At 44.2% G+C, this 18624-nt stretch overlaps 1 protein-coding gene across 1 annotated transcript; it reads right to left on the bottom strand.

Moving 5' to 3' along the window:
* Positions 1 to 1481: 1481 nt before the first annotated feature.
* LOC124688647 (protein TONSOKU-like) lies at positions 1482 to 8634 on the bottom strand. The gene is made up of 17 exons (XM_047222299.1): positions 8547 to 8634; positions 7694 to 7792; positions 7166 to 7611; positions 7034 to 7068; positions 6568 to 6825; positions 5354 to 5501; positions 4729 to 4848; positions 4108 to 4208; positions 3885 to 4008; positions 3562 to 3674; positions 3358 to 3469; positions 3078 to 3182; positions 2921 to 2987; positions 2719 to 2839; positions 2465 to 2635; positions 2268 to 2385; positions 1482 to 2201 (listed from the first exon to the last, which is right to left on the bottom strand). The coding sequence occupies exons 2-17, from the start codon at positions 7738 to 7740 to the stop codon at positions 1678 to 1680; spliced, it is 2610 nt and encodes an 869-aa protein (XP_047078255.1). The 5' UTR covers positions 7741 to 7792; positions 8547 to 8634; the 3' UTR covers positions 1482 to 1677.
* Positions 8635 to 18624: the final 9990 nt, after the last annotated feature.

The raw sequence follows: 18624 nt of genomic DNA on the forward strand, positions 1-18624 counted from the left end.
CCTAGCCCCCATCGGAGAAGCGCGCAAGACGTGCACGGTGGCAGGATCCGGCTACGAGAAAAGAGGGACATTTTGGTGTCGCCTCCAAGAAGGAAAACGGCGTCAAGAACGTCATCGTCACCAGCAATGGCCACGGCCTTGCACAGCTTTCGCCGGCGTCCCATCCTCTCTCGGAAGCCAGCCACCGCCATGAGATCGTAGAGAAGGAAACAGCGCCAGCCCCGCCGACAACACAACAACGAGGGTTGTCGGCCCAAGGAGACGAGGTGGCCAAACCCTGAGACACCTGCGTCAAGCTCATCACCGACACCAACCACCCGGATCGAGAGAGCCCCCGCCTCTAGATCGAGCCTTGGCCTGTGTATGCTGCCCCAGTCCAGACCAGATCAAATCATCCGGTGGAAGATGCTCCGATGTCCGCAGCACCACACAGCGCCCTGCCTAAAAGCAAGACGGAACGACGGCGAGAGACGGGTGCAGCCGCCGCCACCCCCACAACACCTGCAGAGGGCCGTCGGAAGACACCCACGAACACCACCCACCCATGGGCAGTGTCGCACACGCTGTCGAGGTCCCCGCCTCGGCAGCCAAGCCCGTTCCCCGTAGCACCACCAAAGCGGGTCGTCGACCGCCGGAAGAGGGCGCCAGGTTGACCGCAGGCCCCCGCCTGGTCAAATCTGGACGTGGCCAGCCATGGCCGGCCGTCGCCCACCCCACCGGTCGCAGCGCAGGAACATGGAGGAGGTGACTGGAGATCACGGGCCAGCGCCTGCGCAGAGAAGAGGGCTCCGGCGGCGCCGCCGCCGCTGGCCAAGACGGGGCAGGTCCCTCCTGCTACCCGCGTCCGGGCGAGATGCGCGAGTTCCCCGCCGCCCCTTTCCCCGGTGCTGCACGGACTTGTCCGGCGGCCGCCTCTGGGGGCGACGGGAGGGAGGAGACGGTGGGAGGGGACGGTGGCGGCGGGATCTAGGGTTTTCGCCCCTCGGTCGCCTGGAGGGGGCGACGCGAGGGGACGGGCTGGTTCTCTGGGCGAGATCACTAAGTGCCTAGTGAAAAAGAGCATCAGTATTCAGGAGGAGTAGGATTACTAATTAAGCTAAGACCGTAATACTATCAGTTTGGAGAAATGTGTCTTGTAGTCCGGTGTCAACTTAGCTTCCAGCTTCCGGCCAATCCTCTCATATCGTAAGGATTTCATGGTGAAAGGGGCAGAGCTTAACAGCCCTGTAAGGCAACGTTTGTTTAAGAGTTGCAGCGGTTATTTCGTCTGCTTCGAATGCTAGGGATGCTGCTTGTTCACATCATAAACTGACTGTTGAGCATTGGAGGTCATGTTCCCCCTGGTTCTGTGTGATGTAATATTTACTGCTCAGCATTGGAGTAGACTCCTTGGTTCCGTTTACTGTAATCTCTCGGAGCTTTTGGTAGTTTCTCTATATGAGAAGAGCTGTATCGTAGTTTGCATGTAAAGTTTCATCATTCAAGCTTAATCTCACTCCAGCAAAGTCATAATTTACACTGCTGATAAGTTCATATAATAGTATACCGACCCATATCTGTTCTCAAAATAGCCGCAGAGTTACACTGATAGAAAGGCCCTACTTAACTTACTGTTCAGTTATCTAAGTATATGATCCTAATAACGACTATAATCTGACGTTGGAAGGCCACCCAGGACTACATTTGCAAGTCTCTTCTGCAGCAGGGTTTGAGGCCGCAGCAACTCATACCATCCACCGAGAAATGAACCACGTCCTTGCTCACATGTTTCCGAACTATTCCATCGCCTCTCTCGCCAGAAGCCCAAGCAGTATACAGCGACTGTATGCCCTCCTCGGACAACCCGTTCCGGCTGAGGTCAAGCACCTTCAGTTGCTTCGCAAAAACTAGGGCCCCAGCGAGTTCTTGGATGACCTCACAGCCTGAATAAGAGTTTCTCTGGCAAGAACTTGCACAGCTCCGGGAGGCACCCGACGCTGCGCGCCGGTCTTCATTGGCCGCTTCATCTTCACTATCTGCCACCACCATATTCTCAAGATCTACGTTTCCTGGAGCTATGTTATCACTTGTTTCGGCGTTGTTACCATGTTTACGCTCAGTACTTGTCGATACATCCTGCATGTCTTCGTCGAAATGCAATGTCCGTTCTAGTGCCAAGTTTGTGTTCTCAGCCATGCGCAGCTCCTCCAGTTGGTCATTCCCTGGAAATGGCAGAAGATTGTTAGCCTGACACATAAGGTGTTATTTGGAGTATAATTGTTCCTCACCTGCTAGTGCCTGAATAATACGAGTAATGCCAGCAAGCCCAAGATTGCATCTGTCAAGGGTGAGAGATCTGAGACTGCATTGGGGATTTGCAAGTATAACCCCAACAGTATCGCATCCCTGTATTGAGCAATGTAACTCAACCGACCATGGGGACCAAAGTTGCATACATCAAATTATTTGAGAATAGGAAGCAAACCTCCAAGTTAATGGAATTCCCTCCTAGGTTCAAGTCAAGAATGTTGATTTGAGAAAGATTTGTACATATCTGTGAGAGTTCAGGAGTTGTGAGCCCACAGTTAGATAAATCCAACCTCAACAATTCTTGAGATGTGCTAGATAATGCTTCGGTAAGCTTAATTGTTCCTCCCTGCAAGAAGAGCAGCATCCAGAAGGCATGGTGTTTGTTACAAGCTGCAAATACTAACCACTAAGACATGAAAAAAGACTCACCGGTCCAATGGAAGTTCCACCTAGCAGAAATCCCGTTGCACACATGGATCGCGCAAGAGAACACAGCTTATCAACCATTAACTTATTCAGTTTTATACCAGTTAAGCTTAGCTGTGAAAACCTGCAGTAATCACATGTATAGCTGGTATATTATTTCACCACACTTCATTGCTATTACAGTAATGAAATGATATGTTCTGACCTTTTCAGAGAAGCCAGCTTGGAGAGAAGGTTAAGCATTGTGTTGCTAGAAATCGGATTGTTCTTTCCTGTCAAAAGTATGGAGTTTTGAAGCTGCGGAATGTATATACATGAGGCCTAAGAGTTTGAGTTATACAAGGGAGAACCACCAAAAGTACCTATCGAAAGATGTGAAAGGACCGATCCTTCATCTATTGCATCTGCCATCTTCTGAACTGTTCTTGATGTGATAGAACACTGCTCAACATCCAGGCTATATAGTGCTGTCACGAAATGAAAACATTACATGCATTATATAAGACAAAAGTAAAGGTGTACACTGAGAAAAAAAAGATATGGAAAAACTCTGAAGGTCCAAAACAGCGATCTGCTGTTGCAGACAAACACAAAAGGCCTAGAGCTTCCGCAGCACAAAAAACCTACACTTAGTGGACATACCTTTGCACTTCTGTAGGATTGTGAAAAGATAAGAACTGCAACCATCTGTGAGGCGATTCCCAGCCAGATTAAGTACTTCCAGTCGTTTAATCATAACAGCACACTCGCATATCTGTTCATCAGTAAATTATGGACAAAGTATGACTTTAAGATTAACTGTGGTTCCACTTTCACATGCAAGTTTCAGGAATAGTAAAAAAACACCTGGAATAAAGCTGTTGGACCGAATCGATTGCAATGTAAATCCAGTGTCAAGCCACCGTACGTTTGGTTTGACGATGCAAATATTTCTTGAAGCCTTTCAATTGTTTGGTTTCCTGCAAATCATAAACATGAATGTTTAATCAGTCTAAGATAAGAAAACAAAAAGATAGTCTAACATGAAGAAATAGGTGACTAATACAGCACACTCAGTGTCGTAAGGCTAAGGACACTTTCCATTTACCTGCAACTGTTTGTGTGCCAAACTCTTGAAGAAATAAATTAATTATATACTTGAAAGCAGCAGAGATAGGGGAAAACGATACCTAGCATGTTATGAGAAAGATCCAACATGGCTATTGTCTTATGGGATCTAAGGGCATCAAGAAAAGGTGTAATTGAAAGATCTTGCAGTCCACAATCAGACAAAATGATTTCATCTTCAGAAACCTGTTAGAGAACAGAAGCAGAGGAACACATTTGGCTTTGACAAGTTAGCCAGACCTGATTTATTTATAAATCAAAACAAGTAATATAAATCAAACTTACTTCGAGATTATATAATTTTATCAATAGCTTCTTGTTTGGTACTTCTGATAACTTGGCGCAGAAATCAATGTACAGTTTCATCAACCGCTTTGGCACCCAATCTTCATTATAAACACAAGCTCTATTAGATGCAATATCAACTAACTGAACTGTAGGACTTATGTTTTCAGATGATGGATTGGCATGCAACAGGAAAAATATAATTAAACAAACCATGTACAGATATTGAGTGAGATCAGCATAACTGTATCACTCACATGAGCCAGTGTACACGACCACATATATATTTTGAAACTGTATGCAAACTGTAAGGTAGATATTTGAACTTTAACTAAACAGTGATGTATGGAAAATATTATTTTTACCATACAAAAAAATAAATTTGAGAAGTCAGTAATTTCATATTCCCCACTGGTGTAGGCTAGTAGCATAAAGAATATAGAACCAAACTACCACAACGTATTGTGTTTACTTCAATCATCAAATGATTATCCCTTGAATGTTTAATGCACATTCTTTACCAACAAAAACGGCATAAACACGATTTCTCAGATGTCCTAGAGAACTAGAACTCATGCCAGAATAGCAATTTGCAAACAAAGTTGAGTACAACGCCCGTACCATCAATAACAACATCAATGCACTTCTCTTCAGAAGCAAGTTGACCAATATAATTTGTTGATTCTGCACCATCCAGTACATTCCCACAACACTTGAGTTCCCCAATAATAGGAAACAAGCCTAGGGAAGTAAGATAAACATGAGTCTCAACAGAAAAGAAAGAAACAGGATGTTCCCTGAACATGAAACTTGGATAAATAGCAAAGACATGGTACACACAGAGTTTATCCTCAGGTACTGCCCTATAATCTAGCAAACATGTCCTTTTAGTAATAACTGTACTTTCAGATGTTACAGTACAATAGTTGAACAATCAGATACATATTGCAGGACAAATAGACCAAATATATGAAGTAAGAATGAAGAAAGCATCTCAGCAAAAGGACATTGTACATTTTTTCAACAAGACCATAAGATGATAACTTGATAATTGAAATGGTAAACATCATGGAAATGACTTCCGAAGTTCACACCCCTCTCTCTACCTCTGATCTAATAATGAGAATATCAAAGGCAAATTCACTGGAGTATAAGATTGAACCCAGTTCCCATGATAGAAAATCATACAAAAAAATTGAATGGACAGACTATATGACTTGTCAAAATTTAGACAACAAGGGCAAACCTTTGGAGCTCTTCTCATCAAGAATCTGAAGGTTGTATACACATGCCACTTCAACTTTAAGAGAATCAATGCTAAAAGCAGCCTCACATATGCAAGCATTTGCATCCAAGTACACCAGGTGCTCACCAATTCTGAACGCCAAAAAATGCTGCAAATGAAGTATGTCATCACATTGGAACCACATGCCACATGGAATAGAGTAAAATAGAAACCTATAGTCACTCAACTTGTAGAAATGGCCCAATTAGTCCCTCCAATTAGAAACTGCTCTTTGTAGTCACTAATTTTCCTTATACAGTTTAGTACGGTCTAAAATACATTTTCCATCTGTATTCAGATGACATTTCATATATCTGACAAACAAGGCCCGCCAAACCAGGTGCTGGTGCATATGGAGGGCTTGATTTTATTGCAGAAAGACTCCCCTCAGATTGTCTAGCATGTAACTACCCCATCAGACCAAAGCCATGGATGTGCATCCATCCAGCGCAGCCACTGCTGCTGCTAGGATAGAGCCAGAACTAGACAGCACCAATGCCACGGCAGCAACTGCAACCATGCAGACTCTCTCAACGCAACCCCTGTCGTCGCGAATCCTAGAAACTAGAAAGGCTCAAATGTGGATATGGTACGAAGCTCACTCCCACTCCCAAAAAAGTTATACCCCCTCCGTCCCAAAAAGGATGTCATGGTTTTGTCTAAATTTGGATGTATCTACACTAAATCACGTCTAGATACATCCAAATTTAGATAAATCTGTGACATCTTTTTTAGGGCGGAAGGATGTTTTTGACGTGTAGGCTTGCAGCTATAACCGCAGAGTAGTGATATTCACCAAGAGTAGTATCCTTTGAGGGGAGGTTCACTCATCAACTGCCTGCCCTACAAATGACATTTCTAAGTGGCCTGCACACAGTAGATTTTAATTCCACGTTTTATTTGCATTGAGTATCCGGTTCATGCAGTAACCAGAAAAATAAAAGTACGAACATATGCACATTCAAACCTAAATGTTCAATATCAAAACAGTAGATGTTGCATTTAGCATATGAATCCCTTCTAATGTATTTCAGCATTCATGGACATCTCAAGTTACCAGCGGAATAAGACATTACGGAATCTCCAATAAACAAACAAAAGATAGAGCAACAGAAAGCACGACCCCAGATGCTTTTCAGCGATCATGTGAAGACTGAATTTGCAACACTACTTACATGATTAGCATCTGTGGATTGAAGGCCGACAGCATTTTGACCTTGTGGCTGACTGTATGATGCAGGGCTACAAACTTTGGAACCACTTGCTGCTGGTTTGGATGCAGATGCCTTTCCTCCACTAGAAGCTCCTATTTCCCGGCCATCATTACCATGACCAATGGGGCTACTTGATTTGAATGAACATATACTTTCCTCAGCAGGGCAGGGTGTGTAGTTACTGTGCGCATCCCTGGGTTCAGTAGGTTGTAAATTATCCTGCAGATGAATATCATCCAAAAGATAAAATAATGTCACAAACTCTTTACTGCTGCACCAACATCTGATGGAACACAACACATGAGAAGCAAAAAAAAACACATGAGAACCAAAAGTTGTTAATAGAAAAATGATAGAGAAATATATCTCAGTTTCATATCAAGCATATAAAATTATGAATCTCAAGAGATTATAAGCTTTGTATGACCTGAATTCTGTTGTTTGCTCCATGGGCTATATGCTCTGTTGGTGATAGAAAAATGTATACAAACTAATTAGGAGACAATCACCAGGCATTCCCAAAACTGGAGAAAGTATACAATGTGCATATGGCGTGTACCTGATGTAGACAGGCGATCTGTTCGACTAGTTAGTATCCTTTTTGATTGATCAATTTCAGGATCCTCATCAGCTTCATCGTCTGATATAACCATACGAACACGTTTTCTACCAGACTGATTACCACATGCTTTACTTATAACTTCTCTAGTTCCCTCATCCATCTGACATAATCTATCAACATTCTTGGGGGTGCTATGTGTCTTGGATGCCTTGATATTGGATGAGCTTCTACTTCTATGAACTAGTGAGGAGAGAATAACATTATCATCAGGCTCCTCTGAATATGTATTTGCACCATGCCCATCACTATCCACTGGATCAAGTATATTATCAGATACATCACCACCTTCAGATTCAGTTTCTGGGCAATAGTCACTAACAGTACTCCTTGCTTCGTGTTGATTCAATATTTGCTTTAGGTCGTCTATTTTCTGCTGCAGCTTCCTGCAGAAAAACAAAATCTAATTGATAACAGGTTTGCATAAATTAGCTTTCTTCTGTCCAACATCTGTACTTAGTAACTTACTTGGCTTTTATTTTATTATCAAATCTGACCGTGTTACTGTACTGCATGTTTTCAAGGGCAGAAAGTTGCACGTTTGGCAGGTCACCTTCCACAGCAATTCTGCAAATCATTGAAATGCATGTATCAGAATCTAAAGGTAGAACTAAAATGCCACAGTGAGACATGCAGTTCCAGACTTACTGGAACACTTACCAAATAGATAATAGATGTACACATGCACAGCACAACATTATTTTTTTCGCGAAAACGCAAAAGCCTTGCGTTTCGATGCATTGATAGAAAGAAGGTTATATGTACCACAGCACAACATTATTATGGTACGATACTAAAATGACATATGGCATTGATAATAGTAATTACCACAGCACTCCACCACATGTTCAAAAATTCCTTAGGCACAGATACAGCGCATGGTACAGAGCATGTTCTATTAAATTATAATGGTTCATAATAATATATCAAAATTGTTGTGTGGTGCGATTCATTACAGGTGAAATTTTCAAATCAAACTACAAAGGATTCCTCAAGTACTGACATGATTACAACACATTATATATGTGTACAGATGTTCACCGTATCGTTGATGTGTGTACAGTGTAAACGCGTTGAATGTCTGAAATGTGTTATACACGGTACTAGATTGGAATATATGGCCACCTCAAAAAGTAAAAAGAAAATTACCAACCATTGTCCAAGTCAGAAATCAGGTGTTTTAATTAATCAAATAACATGTTCATGGATAAGCCTCCCATGTCATGTCCTATGTGCTCTTCAAAACACTAAAATTTACATATTCCTACTTCGCAGCATGCAAGATAACAAGTTACTAGACAGGAAGGTACAGAGGTATTGCCTGTAGCCTTCTTCAAAAGCTTTCAATGCATCCTCCCAGTCACCACGAGAATCAAGAGCATTCCCAATGTTCACTTTTGCTAATGCTTGCCCCTGAAATTTCAGGTACCAAGGTGACCAAGATTTGAGACTTTTGGCACCAAGAATTGCAAACAGGAAGGTGGGTCTTATTATTATGTAGCAGAAATGTGGACATACACACAAATATAAATGAGGGAATGTAAACTTGCCTCTAAATTTCCAATCGATCGATAGATGTCCCAGCTTTTCGTGTACCATTTAAGAGCTTTATTGAAGTCTCTCAGCTTTTGGTATGATTCTCCTATGGACAGAAGAGCATCACTCTGTTTTTCCTTGTCACGAAGTTCATTTGTTACTCTCTTTTTCCCTTTGGAAAATTCCTTGTGCTGTAAAGCAAATAGTTTACATCAGAATTGAGTCATGTGCTTATTTTCATCACACATCACATAATTATTTATGTTATTAGAGTATTTGTGTCCTGTTTTTTCAGCTTTGATTCTTCAGAACTGTTTTTCAACGTCAGTTGTGAAACTTGATCCAAGTTTTTTTCACCAAATGAAATAAACAACTAACCAATTCATGTTAGTACCTGGTACAACGCAAAAGCATGTATAATATACATGCAGTTCAACACAGATGCATGTACAAAATAGAGCAAAATAAAACCAGCATAGCTGAAGTAGTTCGACATTGAAGGCACATAACATCAATAGTTCGGACTTGAAGCTTTGGCAGAAGTCATAATTCTGAAAAGAGGCTTCTAATAAAATATGGATATTTATGACCAGAAGACAGCATCAAATAACATACGGAGTACTATCCACAGGACTAGCCCCCAAAAGGAAGTGTAGATCAACTCAAACAAATCCTTATGAAAATTATGGCCAGTTATGCATAAATGAAAGGAAACTACCAGAACATTTTTTTCTTTCTAAATAACACTCAGAAGTAACAAAAAAATCACGAAGAGAAGTGGGTACAAGTTACAGCTAATATTAGGTGGTAAAGCTTACATGGCTAGATACTGCTTAGTTCACTTACTTTGTGCCATGCAGATATCATTCTTGCCTTCTCAATAAGATCATCCAGCAATGCATGCTGCTCAAGGAGGAGTTTCCTCTCATTTGATGTTTCACGAGCCATCGAAGTATCTCTGACAAGCTTTTTCAGTTTCTGCTCATCTTTCTTCAACTCCCCAAGAACTTCAGCTGCTTTCTTAACAGTTTCAATATTCTGATGAATCTGGTCAACTAGTGCATCTTCATCTTCCAAATCCTTTATTATAAAAAGAGCTTTATTGTAACAAAGTTCTGCTTGTTCATACTTTTGAATCTGAGAATGCAACTCCCCGAGATTTATAAATCCTTTTGCTTCGCCTTGAAGATGGTGTATTTTTTTACATATCTTTATGTCCTTCTCAATATGATCCTCGGCTGTCTTCCATTTGCGTAACTCAGTATAAACATTTCCTAGATTATGATGGAGCCTAGTACGAGCATCATCATATTGGTTTACCTCTTCTTCATCACATATTTTCAAACCTTCGAGAAGCAGTTTCTCAGCTTCTTCAAAGTTCTCAAGCTCCAGTTCAAGCATGCCCAAATTATTGTGTGCATCGATGAGCTCCTTCAGATAGGAGGATTTTTCAGACGAGGCATTCTTTCTTAGAATCTTTACCAGTTCCATGGCAGATTCAAAATACTTCTTGGCATTGCGCATGGCACTATGGTCATTTTCAGATCTTAGAAAGATTTCATGGTAGGTTCTCCCGAGCTGGGTACTAGCTCGCTGCTGCTCAACAAGGTTATTGGAGTCCTTGGCAAGTTCTAGGTGCTTCTTCTGTGAAGCATGCAAACATCAAGGAAATGGAAATGAGTACATGACATCATACAGTAGAAACCAACCAGATATTCTGGCTTAGTAGCAAACTGTGCGCGTTACCTAAATAACTAACAATAGAAATGAAACGAAAAATCAGACCTTGTTACACAAGTGTAGTGAGCGAATTGTGCCCAAAATATCAGATTTTGATTGGTACTGAAACAAGGCTAGTACATTCAGATGCATGTCATGATTACAGGCAGTAGGTTTTCACTCCGCCAAAAAGGGTTAACACGGTAGTGGTATGTATGGTTTACCAAAAGTTCTACCTGAAAATTTACTGCAAAATATGGCCTTGTAGGAAAAACTGACAATATGAGACTAAACCCAGCAGCAGCAGCAGGAATCCACACAAGGCTTACTAGTTGTGACAGAGAAATGGAGTTACATGCATCATCGGCAACTAATCAGTCACCCAATGTGGGATGTTAGATTTTTGTCATTATTTGGCATATACACACCAGTAAACTTTCAGCGATTTGTACAGCTGAACACTAGGTACACAAACAAGCACTGCTGATAGTAAAACGATCTTTGAGAACAACACAACGCGTACTGGGACAAGCAAAACTCCAGTAAAACTATGCTATCATAATCCTCAGAAGTAGTAAAACATTCCAAATATATGGTCAGATCAAAGATTGATGTACATATGCACCAAGGAATGGATCTATATCCCTCTGATACAATATGATTTTAACAGCCTATTCGAAAAAAGAAAAAAAATGATTTCAACAGCCTAGTCTAATGTTTCGCCACTAAACAGCTCAAACATACGGTCCAATCGAAATTCTGTTCCTGCATATAATAAACTACCAAATGATCCAAACACAATATACGCATTGGTGGTGACAGCAGGTGAAATACCAATCTAGATGTCAAAACCGAATCTCAAATTATCTAATTTAACCCGAACCCTGCTGCTAAACAGCCCAGACGTCCGATCAGATCGAGTGCAAGTTGGTGTGATCCGAGAATGGTGGCGGCGGTGTGTAAACCTGGTAGGTGAGGGCGTCGGAGAATCGGCCGAGTCGGAGGTAGACCTCCCCGAGCGACTGGCAGGACTCGATGAGGTGGCGCTGCGGGAGGTACTTGACGGTGACCTCGTAGTCGATGCGCAGCCAGCGCAGCGCCTCGACGTACTCCCCGCGGCGCTTGTGGATGTCGCCGATGACGTTCGCCCACCGCGCCTCCTCCTCCCGGTTCCCCTCCGACGACGCCTCCCGGTACCCCCGCTTCGCGCCCTTCAGCTCCTCCTCCTCCTCCCTCGCCCGCCCCCCGCCGCCGCGCGCCATCGCCGCCGCTCTGCGCTAGGGTTCCGGCCTGGATCTCTTTTTTCCCCCTTTCTCCTGCCGATTTGGGCGATTTCGGATTGGGGTAAATGGAGGGATTATCGTCCCGCCAAAACATTTCGGAGGCGCCGTCTCGTTCATTCTTGGGCCGTGCTTGCGTTAGGCCTTCTGTAAAAGCACAAGATGGCCCATTTACGTCTTACATTTTTTAGGAAACTTTTTTTCTCTTCCTATTCTGTAGAAGAATTTCTCGGTTGTAGAAATTGTTTTTGCGAATGCAAACATGTTACATGTCTGCTTTATCTGTTTACACACCGTGCACGCAGCGCTAGGAGGCTTGCTCGGAAATATACTTACAAAGTTAGAACATTTCATCGACAGCCTCAATAATGTCTTCGATAGGCTTATTATAATGTCGACTGCATTTTGAGCTCGCACTAGCGACCAGTGACCTCTATAGCATGTTGATACTTTGGCGCGCCCACTAGAATAGTAGGCGAATAGTCGGAAATCAGTTTCGGGTCGTGCTACCAGATGGTCTCACTATCTGGACCATTCAATCGCCTCGGGATGAATGTGTATCCGTTGTATTGAAGGTTGTATTTAACTGCAAGGAGGCATAATGAACAGTGCTCAGACCCACATGTGCATACACGGTCTGAGACCAGTCAGACGGCATGGACAAAACAGTACTAGATGCGTCGTTTTTTTGGACCGTGCCGGAGATCCTCTGCAGATCGACCACCAACGGATCACAGCAGAGCAATGGTGGTTCTGCTCACGTTTGGAGCCATCTTTCATCTTCCTCGTTGGGGCAGAGTGGGAGCGTGGCAAACTGTATTTCTGGGGTGCCCAGAACCCTGACCAGCCCTGCCATTTTATAGCACAAGTCTCTCATTAGTTTGGCTGCCTAGTCAATAATTTTAATTCTGTAACACATTATCTATATCTAATAATAAAAGCAAAAGAGTTTCTCCCTTAGTCGTTCGCCCAACATTTTCTTGGACCAATTTACCCTCCCACCAAAATCCATATAATTACGCAAAGCCCACGTACCGTTTCATCTCTATTTGTCAATGCTTTTGCACTTTGTTTGACACATTTTTGATTGGCTGTGTTGCACCGGGTGGCACCTAAGTGACACTTTGATTGGTTGATCGCATGGTTTTCGTAGCCTCACCTATATGGTAACATGGTGACCTTACCTCACCTATCACAAGACCACCATGGCACCACCGTTCACAAGCTTCGGCACGTCGGCGATGACACCGCGGTCACGCCGATCAAAAGCATCACCACGTCGCCGACCACGAAGACAACGACCACCATGACACCATCGGTGGCGCCGGTCACACGCATGGACACGTCGCCGACCACGAAGACGAACACCACCATGACACCGTTGGTGACGCCGTTCACAAGCAGCACCATCTCGCCGTCCACGAAGACGAACACCACCAGGACACCGCCGGTCACAAGCATGAGCACGTCACCGACCACGAAGACGAACACCACCATGACACCGTCGGTGAAGCCGGTCACAAGCATCACCATGCCACCGGCCAAGAAGACAAACACCACCAGGACACCGCCGATCACAAGCATGGGCACGTCACCGACCACGAAGACGAACACCACCATGACACCATCGGTGACACCGGTCACAAGCATCACCATGTCGCCGATCACGAAGACGAACACCACCAGGACACCGCTGGCCACGCCGGTCACAAGCATAGGCACATCGCCGACCACGAAAACGAACATCACCATGACATCGTCGGTCATGTCGGTCACAACACGTCGCCGACCACGAAAACGAACACCACCATGAATTATCACCTCTCACTTCTCACCTATCATCACCACGTCGCCGTCCATGAAAATGGGGAGCGAGAATTTGAGCAAAAGTACTCCAAACTTTAGTCACACATACGTACAGATTGCAGTATACTTGTGAGTCAATTATGTATGAGCGTATGTACACCGAAACAAAAACCTGTCAACATGACAGTCATGCAAAATGGTGAGGTGAACCTACAGCTGAAAGGAAATCTCAAACGGTTGAGCGTGTCCGACGAATTTGACAAAATTCGCTTAAAACTTCATACACGAAATTGACGATTTACGACCGGCGAAACTCGAAACCGATCGTGGGAATTAGTTTGTATCATCGACACACATCTTTTTCGTGTACATGTTTTTTCGATTCGAACTATGTTTGTGTTGATTTGAGAGAGGGTGTGTGGAGTAGTGTAAGGGAGAGTGAGCATAAGCAACAGCTCGTGCAACCGTTGCATCGGTGAAGCCAAAGTGGCGTGAGAACCCCTGAAGAAACTGCCGAACTGGGCTTTCCTTCAGGGTCTAGCCCGACGCTGCTTTGAGAATCGGTTCCTGCAAGAACGTGGCTCGGCCCAGGCAACCAAACGAACCGAAAATTACTGGCCCAATGCGAACCAAGAGCGTGGAGCCTACCAAACGCGCCTTCACCGCCCCGTCCGCCTCAATACGGACCACATAGCCAGGATCCAAGATGGCAGTGACCTCGGAGGAGTCTCCGAAGTCCATTGCCGCTTCACCTTGCGTCTATGGGACAAGGCCAAAGAAGGGTTCGACATTCCGGCATCTCATGCCAACAATTGGGCGGGTCTCTCCTTCCCGGAGTGGTGGACCATGATATCTACGGGGCAAAACCACAAGGGTATAGCGTCTCTTGACATGCTCATCATTTGGGAGATTTGGAATGAGAGAAACGATAGAGTTTTCAAGAACAAGCGCGCCCCTTCGCAAGTCGTCTTCGAGAGGATCAAAAAAGAAGCTACGCTTTGGGTTTTAGCGGGTGCTAAAAATTTGTGTAATTTGATGCCGCGAGAGTAAAACTTGTATTATGTCTAAAACTTTTACTTTCTTGTAAACTCCTTTCTTAATGGGCAAAGCTTTTGCTCTTGTTTCAAAAAAAAAAATTCAGAGATCACGATCCAGATCCCCAAATCTTAGGCATATCACAGGAAATGCGAGCCGCAACAGCTGCTAACCTTTCCGTGGGACCTATAGCTAGGGGGAAAACCATGGCTCCAGCCTCCAGCAGTACTTGGCGATGATGCCCCGCCGACGCGGTCGCCCAATTTGTTTTACCAGCTGCTCCATCCTCCTCAACCCCTTTCAACTTATTCCAGAAATTGTAAACAAACGTGGAGCCAAAATCCTGGACCGGCAGTCCAGAATTCTAGCAGAATTCCAGTTCGAGCGGATCAAGAAAATGGTCGTCATCTGTCCGACGGCGGCCATCGGAAGCCTCATTTATTGCCATACGTACGCGCACACAGTGCGCTCTGCTGCTGCCGATAACTCATTTTCTGCGTGACGCGCCAGCCCGACAAAACCTGACAACACTGATCGCGAGGCAAAAATGGACGGTCGATAGTATGATCATCTGGTCATATGTGCCAAAACGCCGTGTCCGCGAATAGTAGGCATGTTTGTGCTGCTCCCTACCCTCAAGGGGAGTCGCGGACACACCCGTGAGATCCCCTTGCCAGCCAAACAACCCAAAACCCTACATCCATTTCTCATTTTCAACTATTTCTTCTTTCCATTTCATTCTCCCACGCATCACTCCAGTTCCTTCCTGCCGCTTGATGCGTGCAGTCGACACACGTCCGTTGGAAACCCCAAGAGGAAGGTGTGATGCAGACAGTAGCAAGTTTTCCCTCAGAAAGAAACCAAGGTTTATCGAACCAGGAGGAGCCAAGAAGCATGTTGAAGGTTGATGGCGGCGGGATGTAGTGCGGCGCAACACCAGAGATTCCGGCGCCAACGTGGAACCCGCACAACACAACCAAAGTACTTTGCCCCAACGAAACAGTGAGGTTGTCAATCTCACCGGCTTGTTGTAACAAAGGATTAACCGTATTGTGTGGAAGATGATTGTTTGCGGAAAACAGTAAAACAAGTATTGCAGTAGATTGTATGCGATGTAAAGAATAGGACCGGGGTCCACAGTTCACTAGAGGTGTCTCTCCCATAAGATAAAAGCATGTTGGGTGAACAAATTACAGTCGGGCAATTGACAAATAGAGAGGGCATAACAATGCACATACATGATATGATAAATATAGTGAGATTTAATTGGGCATTACAACAAAGTACATAGACCGCTATCCAGCATGCATCTATGCCTAAAAAGTCCACCTTCAGGTTATCATCCGAACCCCTTCCAGATATTAAGTTGCAAAACAACGAGACAATTGCATTAAGTATGGTGCGTAATGTAATCAATAACTACATCCTTAGACATAGCATCAATGTTTTATCCCTAGTGGCAACGAGCACATCCACAACCTTAGAACTTTCGTCACTGTCCCGCATTTAATGGAGGCATGAACCCACTATCGAGCATAAATACTCCCTCTTGGAGTTAAGAGCAAAAACTTGGCCAGAGCCTCTACTAATAACGGAGAGCATGCAAGATCATAAACAACACATAGGTAATAACTTGATAATTAACATAACATAGTATTCTCTATCGGATCCCGACAAACACAACATATAGTATTACAGATAGATGATCTTGATCATGTTAGGTAGCTCACAAGATCCAACAACGAAGCACAATGAGGAGAAGACAACCATCTAGCTACTGCTATGGACCCATAGTCCAGGGGTGAACTACTCACTCATCACTCCGGAGGCGACCATGGCGGTGAAGAGTCCTCCAGGAGATGAATCCCCTCTCCGGCAGGGGTGCCGGAGGTGATCTCCGGAATCCCCGAGATGGGATTGGCGGCGGCGCGTCTCGGTAAGGTTTTCCGTATCCGATGGCGTGTATTTCACACGTTCGTTGGGCAACCCCAAGAGGAAGGTATGATGCGCACAGCAGCAAGTTTTCCCTCGGAAAGAAACCAAGGTTTATCGAACCGGGAGGAGCCAAGAAGCACGTTGAAGGTTGATGGCGGCGGGATGTAGTGCGGCGCAACACCGGAGATTCCGGCGCCAACGTGGAACCTGCACAACACAACCAAAGTACTTTGCCCCAACGAAACGAGTGAGGTTGTCAATCTCACCGGCTTGCTGTAACAAAGGATTAACCGTATTGTGTGGAAGATGATTGTTTGCAGAGAAAATAGTAAAAACAAGTATTGCAGCAGATTTGTATTTCAGTATTAAAAGAATGGACCGGGGTCTACAGTTCACTAGAGGTGTCTCTCCCATAAGATAAAAGCATGTTGGGTGAACAAATTACAGTCGGGCAATTGACAAATAGAGAGGGCATAACAATGCACATACATGACATGATAAGTATAGTGAGATTTAATTGGGCATTACGACAAAGTACATAGACCGCCATCCAACCGCATCTATGCCTAAAAAGTCCACCTTCGAGGTTATCGTCCGAACCCCTTCCAGTATTAAGTTGCTAACAACAGACAATTGCATTAAGTATGGTGCGTAATGTAATCAACAACTACATCCTCGGACATAGCGCCAATGTTTTATCCCTAGTGGCAACAGCACAACACAACCTTAGAACTTTCCTGTCACTCGTCCCGGTGTCAATGCGGGCATGAACCCACTATCGAGCATAAATACTCCCTCTTGGAGTTAAGAGTAAAAACTTGGCCGAGCCTCTACTAGTAACGGAGAGCATGCAAGATCATAAACAACACATATGTAATAACTTGATAATTAACATGACATGGTATTCTCTATCCATCGGATCCCGACAAACACAACATATAGAATTACGGATAGATGATCTTGATCATGTTAGGCAGCTCACAAGATCCAACAATGAAGCACAATGAGGAGAAGACAACCATCTAGCTACTGCTATGGACCCATAGTCCAGGGGTGAACTACTCACTCATCACTCCGGAGGCGACCATGGCGGTGTAGAGTCCTCCGGGAGATGAATCCCTCTCCGGCGGGGTGCCGGAGGAGATCTCCAGAATCCCCGAGATGGGATCGGCGGCGGCGGCGTCTCGGTAAGGTTTTCCGTATCGTGGTTTTTCGCATCGGGGGTTTCGCGACGGAGGCTTTAAGTAGGCGGAAGGGCGAGTCGGGGGCCGGACGAGGGGGCCACACCATAGGCGGCGCGGGCCCCCTAGGCCGCGCCGCCTTGTGGTGTCGCCACCTCGTGGCCCCACTTCGTATGTTCTTCGGTCTTCCGGAAGCTCCGTGGAAAAATAGGCCCCCGGGTCTTCGTTTCGTCCAATTCCGAGAATATTTCGTTACTAGGATTTCTGAAACCAAAAACAGCGAGAAACAGAAGCGGCACTTCGGCATCTTGTTAATAGATTAGTTCCGGAAAATGCACGAATATGACATAAAGTGTGCATAAAACATGTAGGTATCATCAATAATATGGCATAGAACATAAGAAATTATCGATACGTCGGAGACGTATCAAGCATCCCCAAGCTTAGTTACGCTCGTCCCGAGCAGGTAAAACGATAACAAAGATAATTTCTGAAGTGATATGCCATCATAACCTTGATCATACTATTTGTAAACATATGTAGTGAATGCAGCGATCAAAACAATGGTAATGACATAAGTAAATAGGTGAATCATAAAGCAAAGACTTTTCATGAATAGTACTTCAAGACAAGTATTAATAAGTCTTGCATAAGAGTTAACTCATAAAGCAATAAATCAAAGTAAAGGTATTGAAGCAACACAAAGGAAGATTAAGTTTCAGCGGTTGCTTTCAACTTGTAACATGTATATCTCATGGATAATAGTCAACATAGAGTAATATAACAAGTACAATATGCAAGTATGTAGGAATCAATGCACAGTTCACACAAGTGTTTGCTTCTTGAGGTGGAGAGAGATAGGTGAACTTACTCGACATAAAAGTAAAAAGAATGGTCCTTCAAAGAG

Source organism: Lolium rigidum, chromosome 2 (genome assembly GCF_022539505.1).
Source record: "Lolium rigidum isolate FL_2022 chromosome 2, APGP_CSIRO_Lrig_0.1, whole genome shotgun sequence".
Classification (NCBI taxonomy): Eukaryota; Viridiplantae; Streptophyta; class Magnoliopsida; order Poales; family Poaceae; genus Lolium; species Lolium rigidum.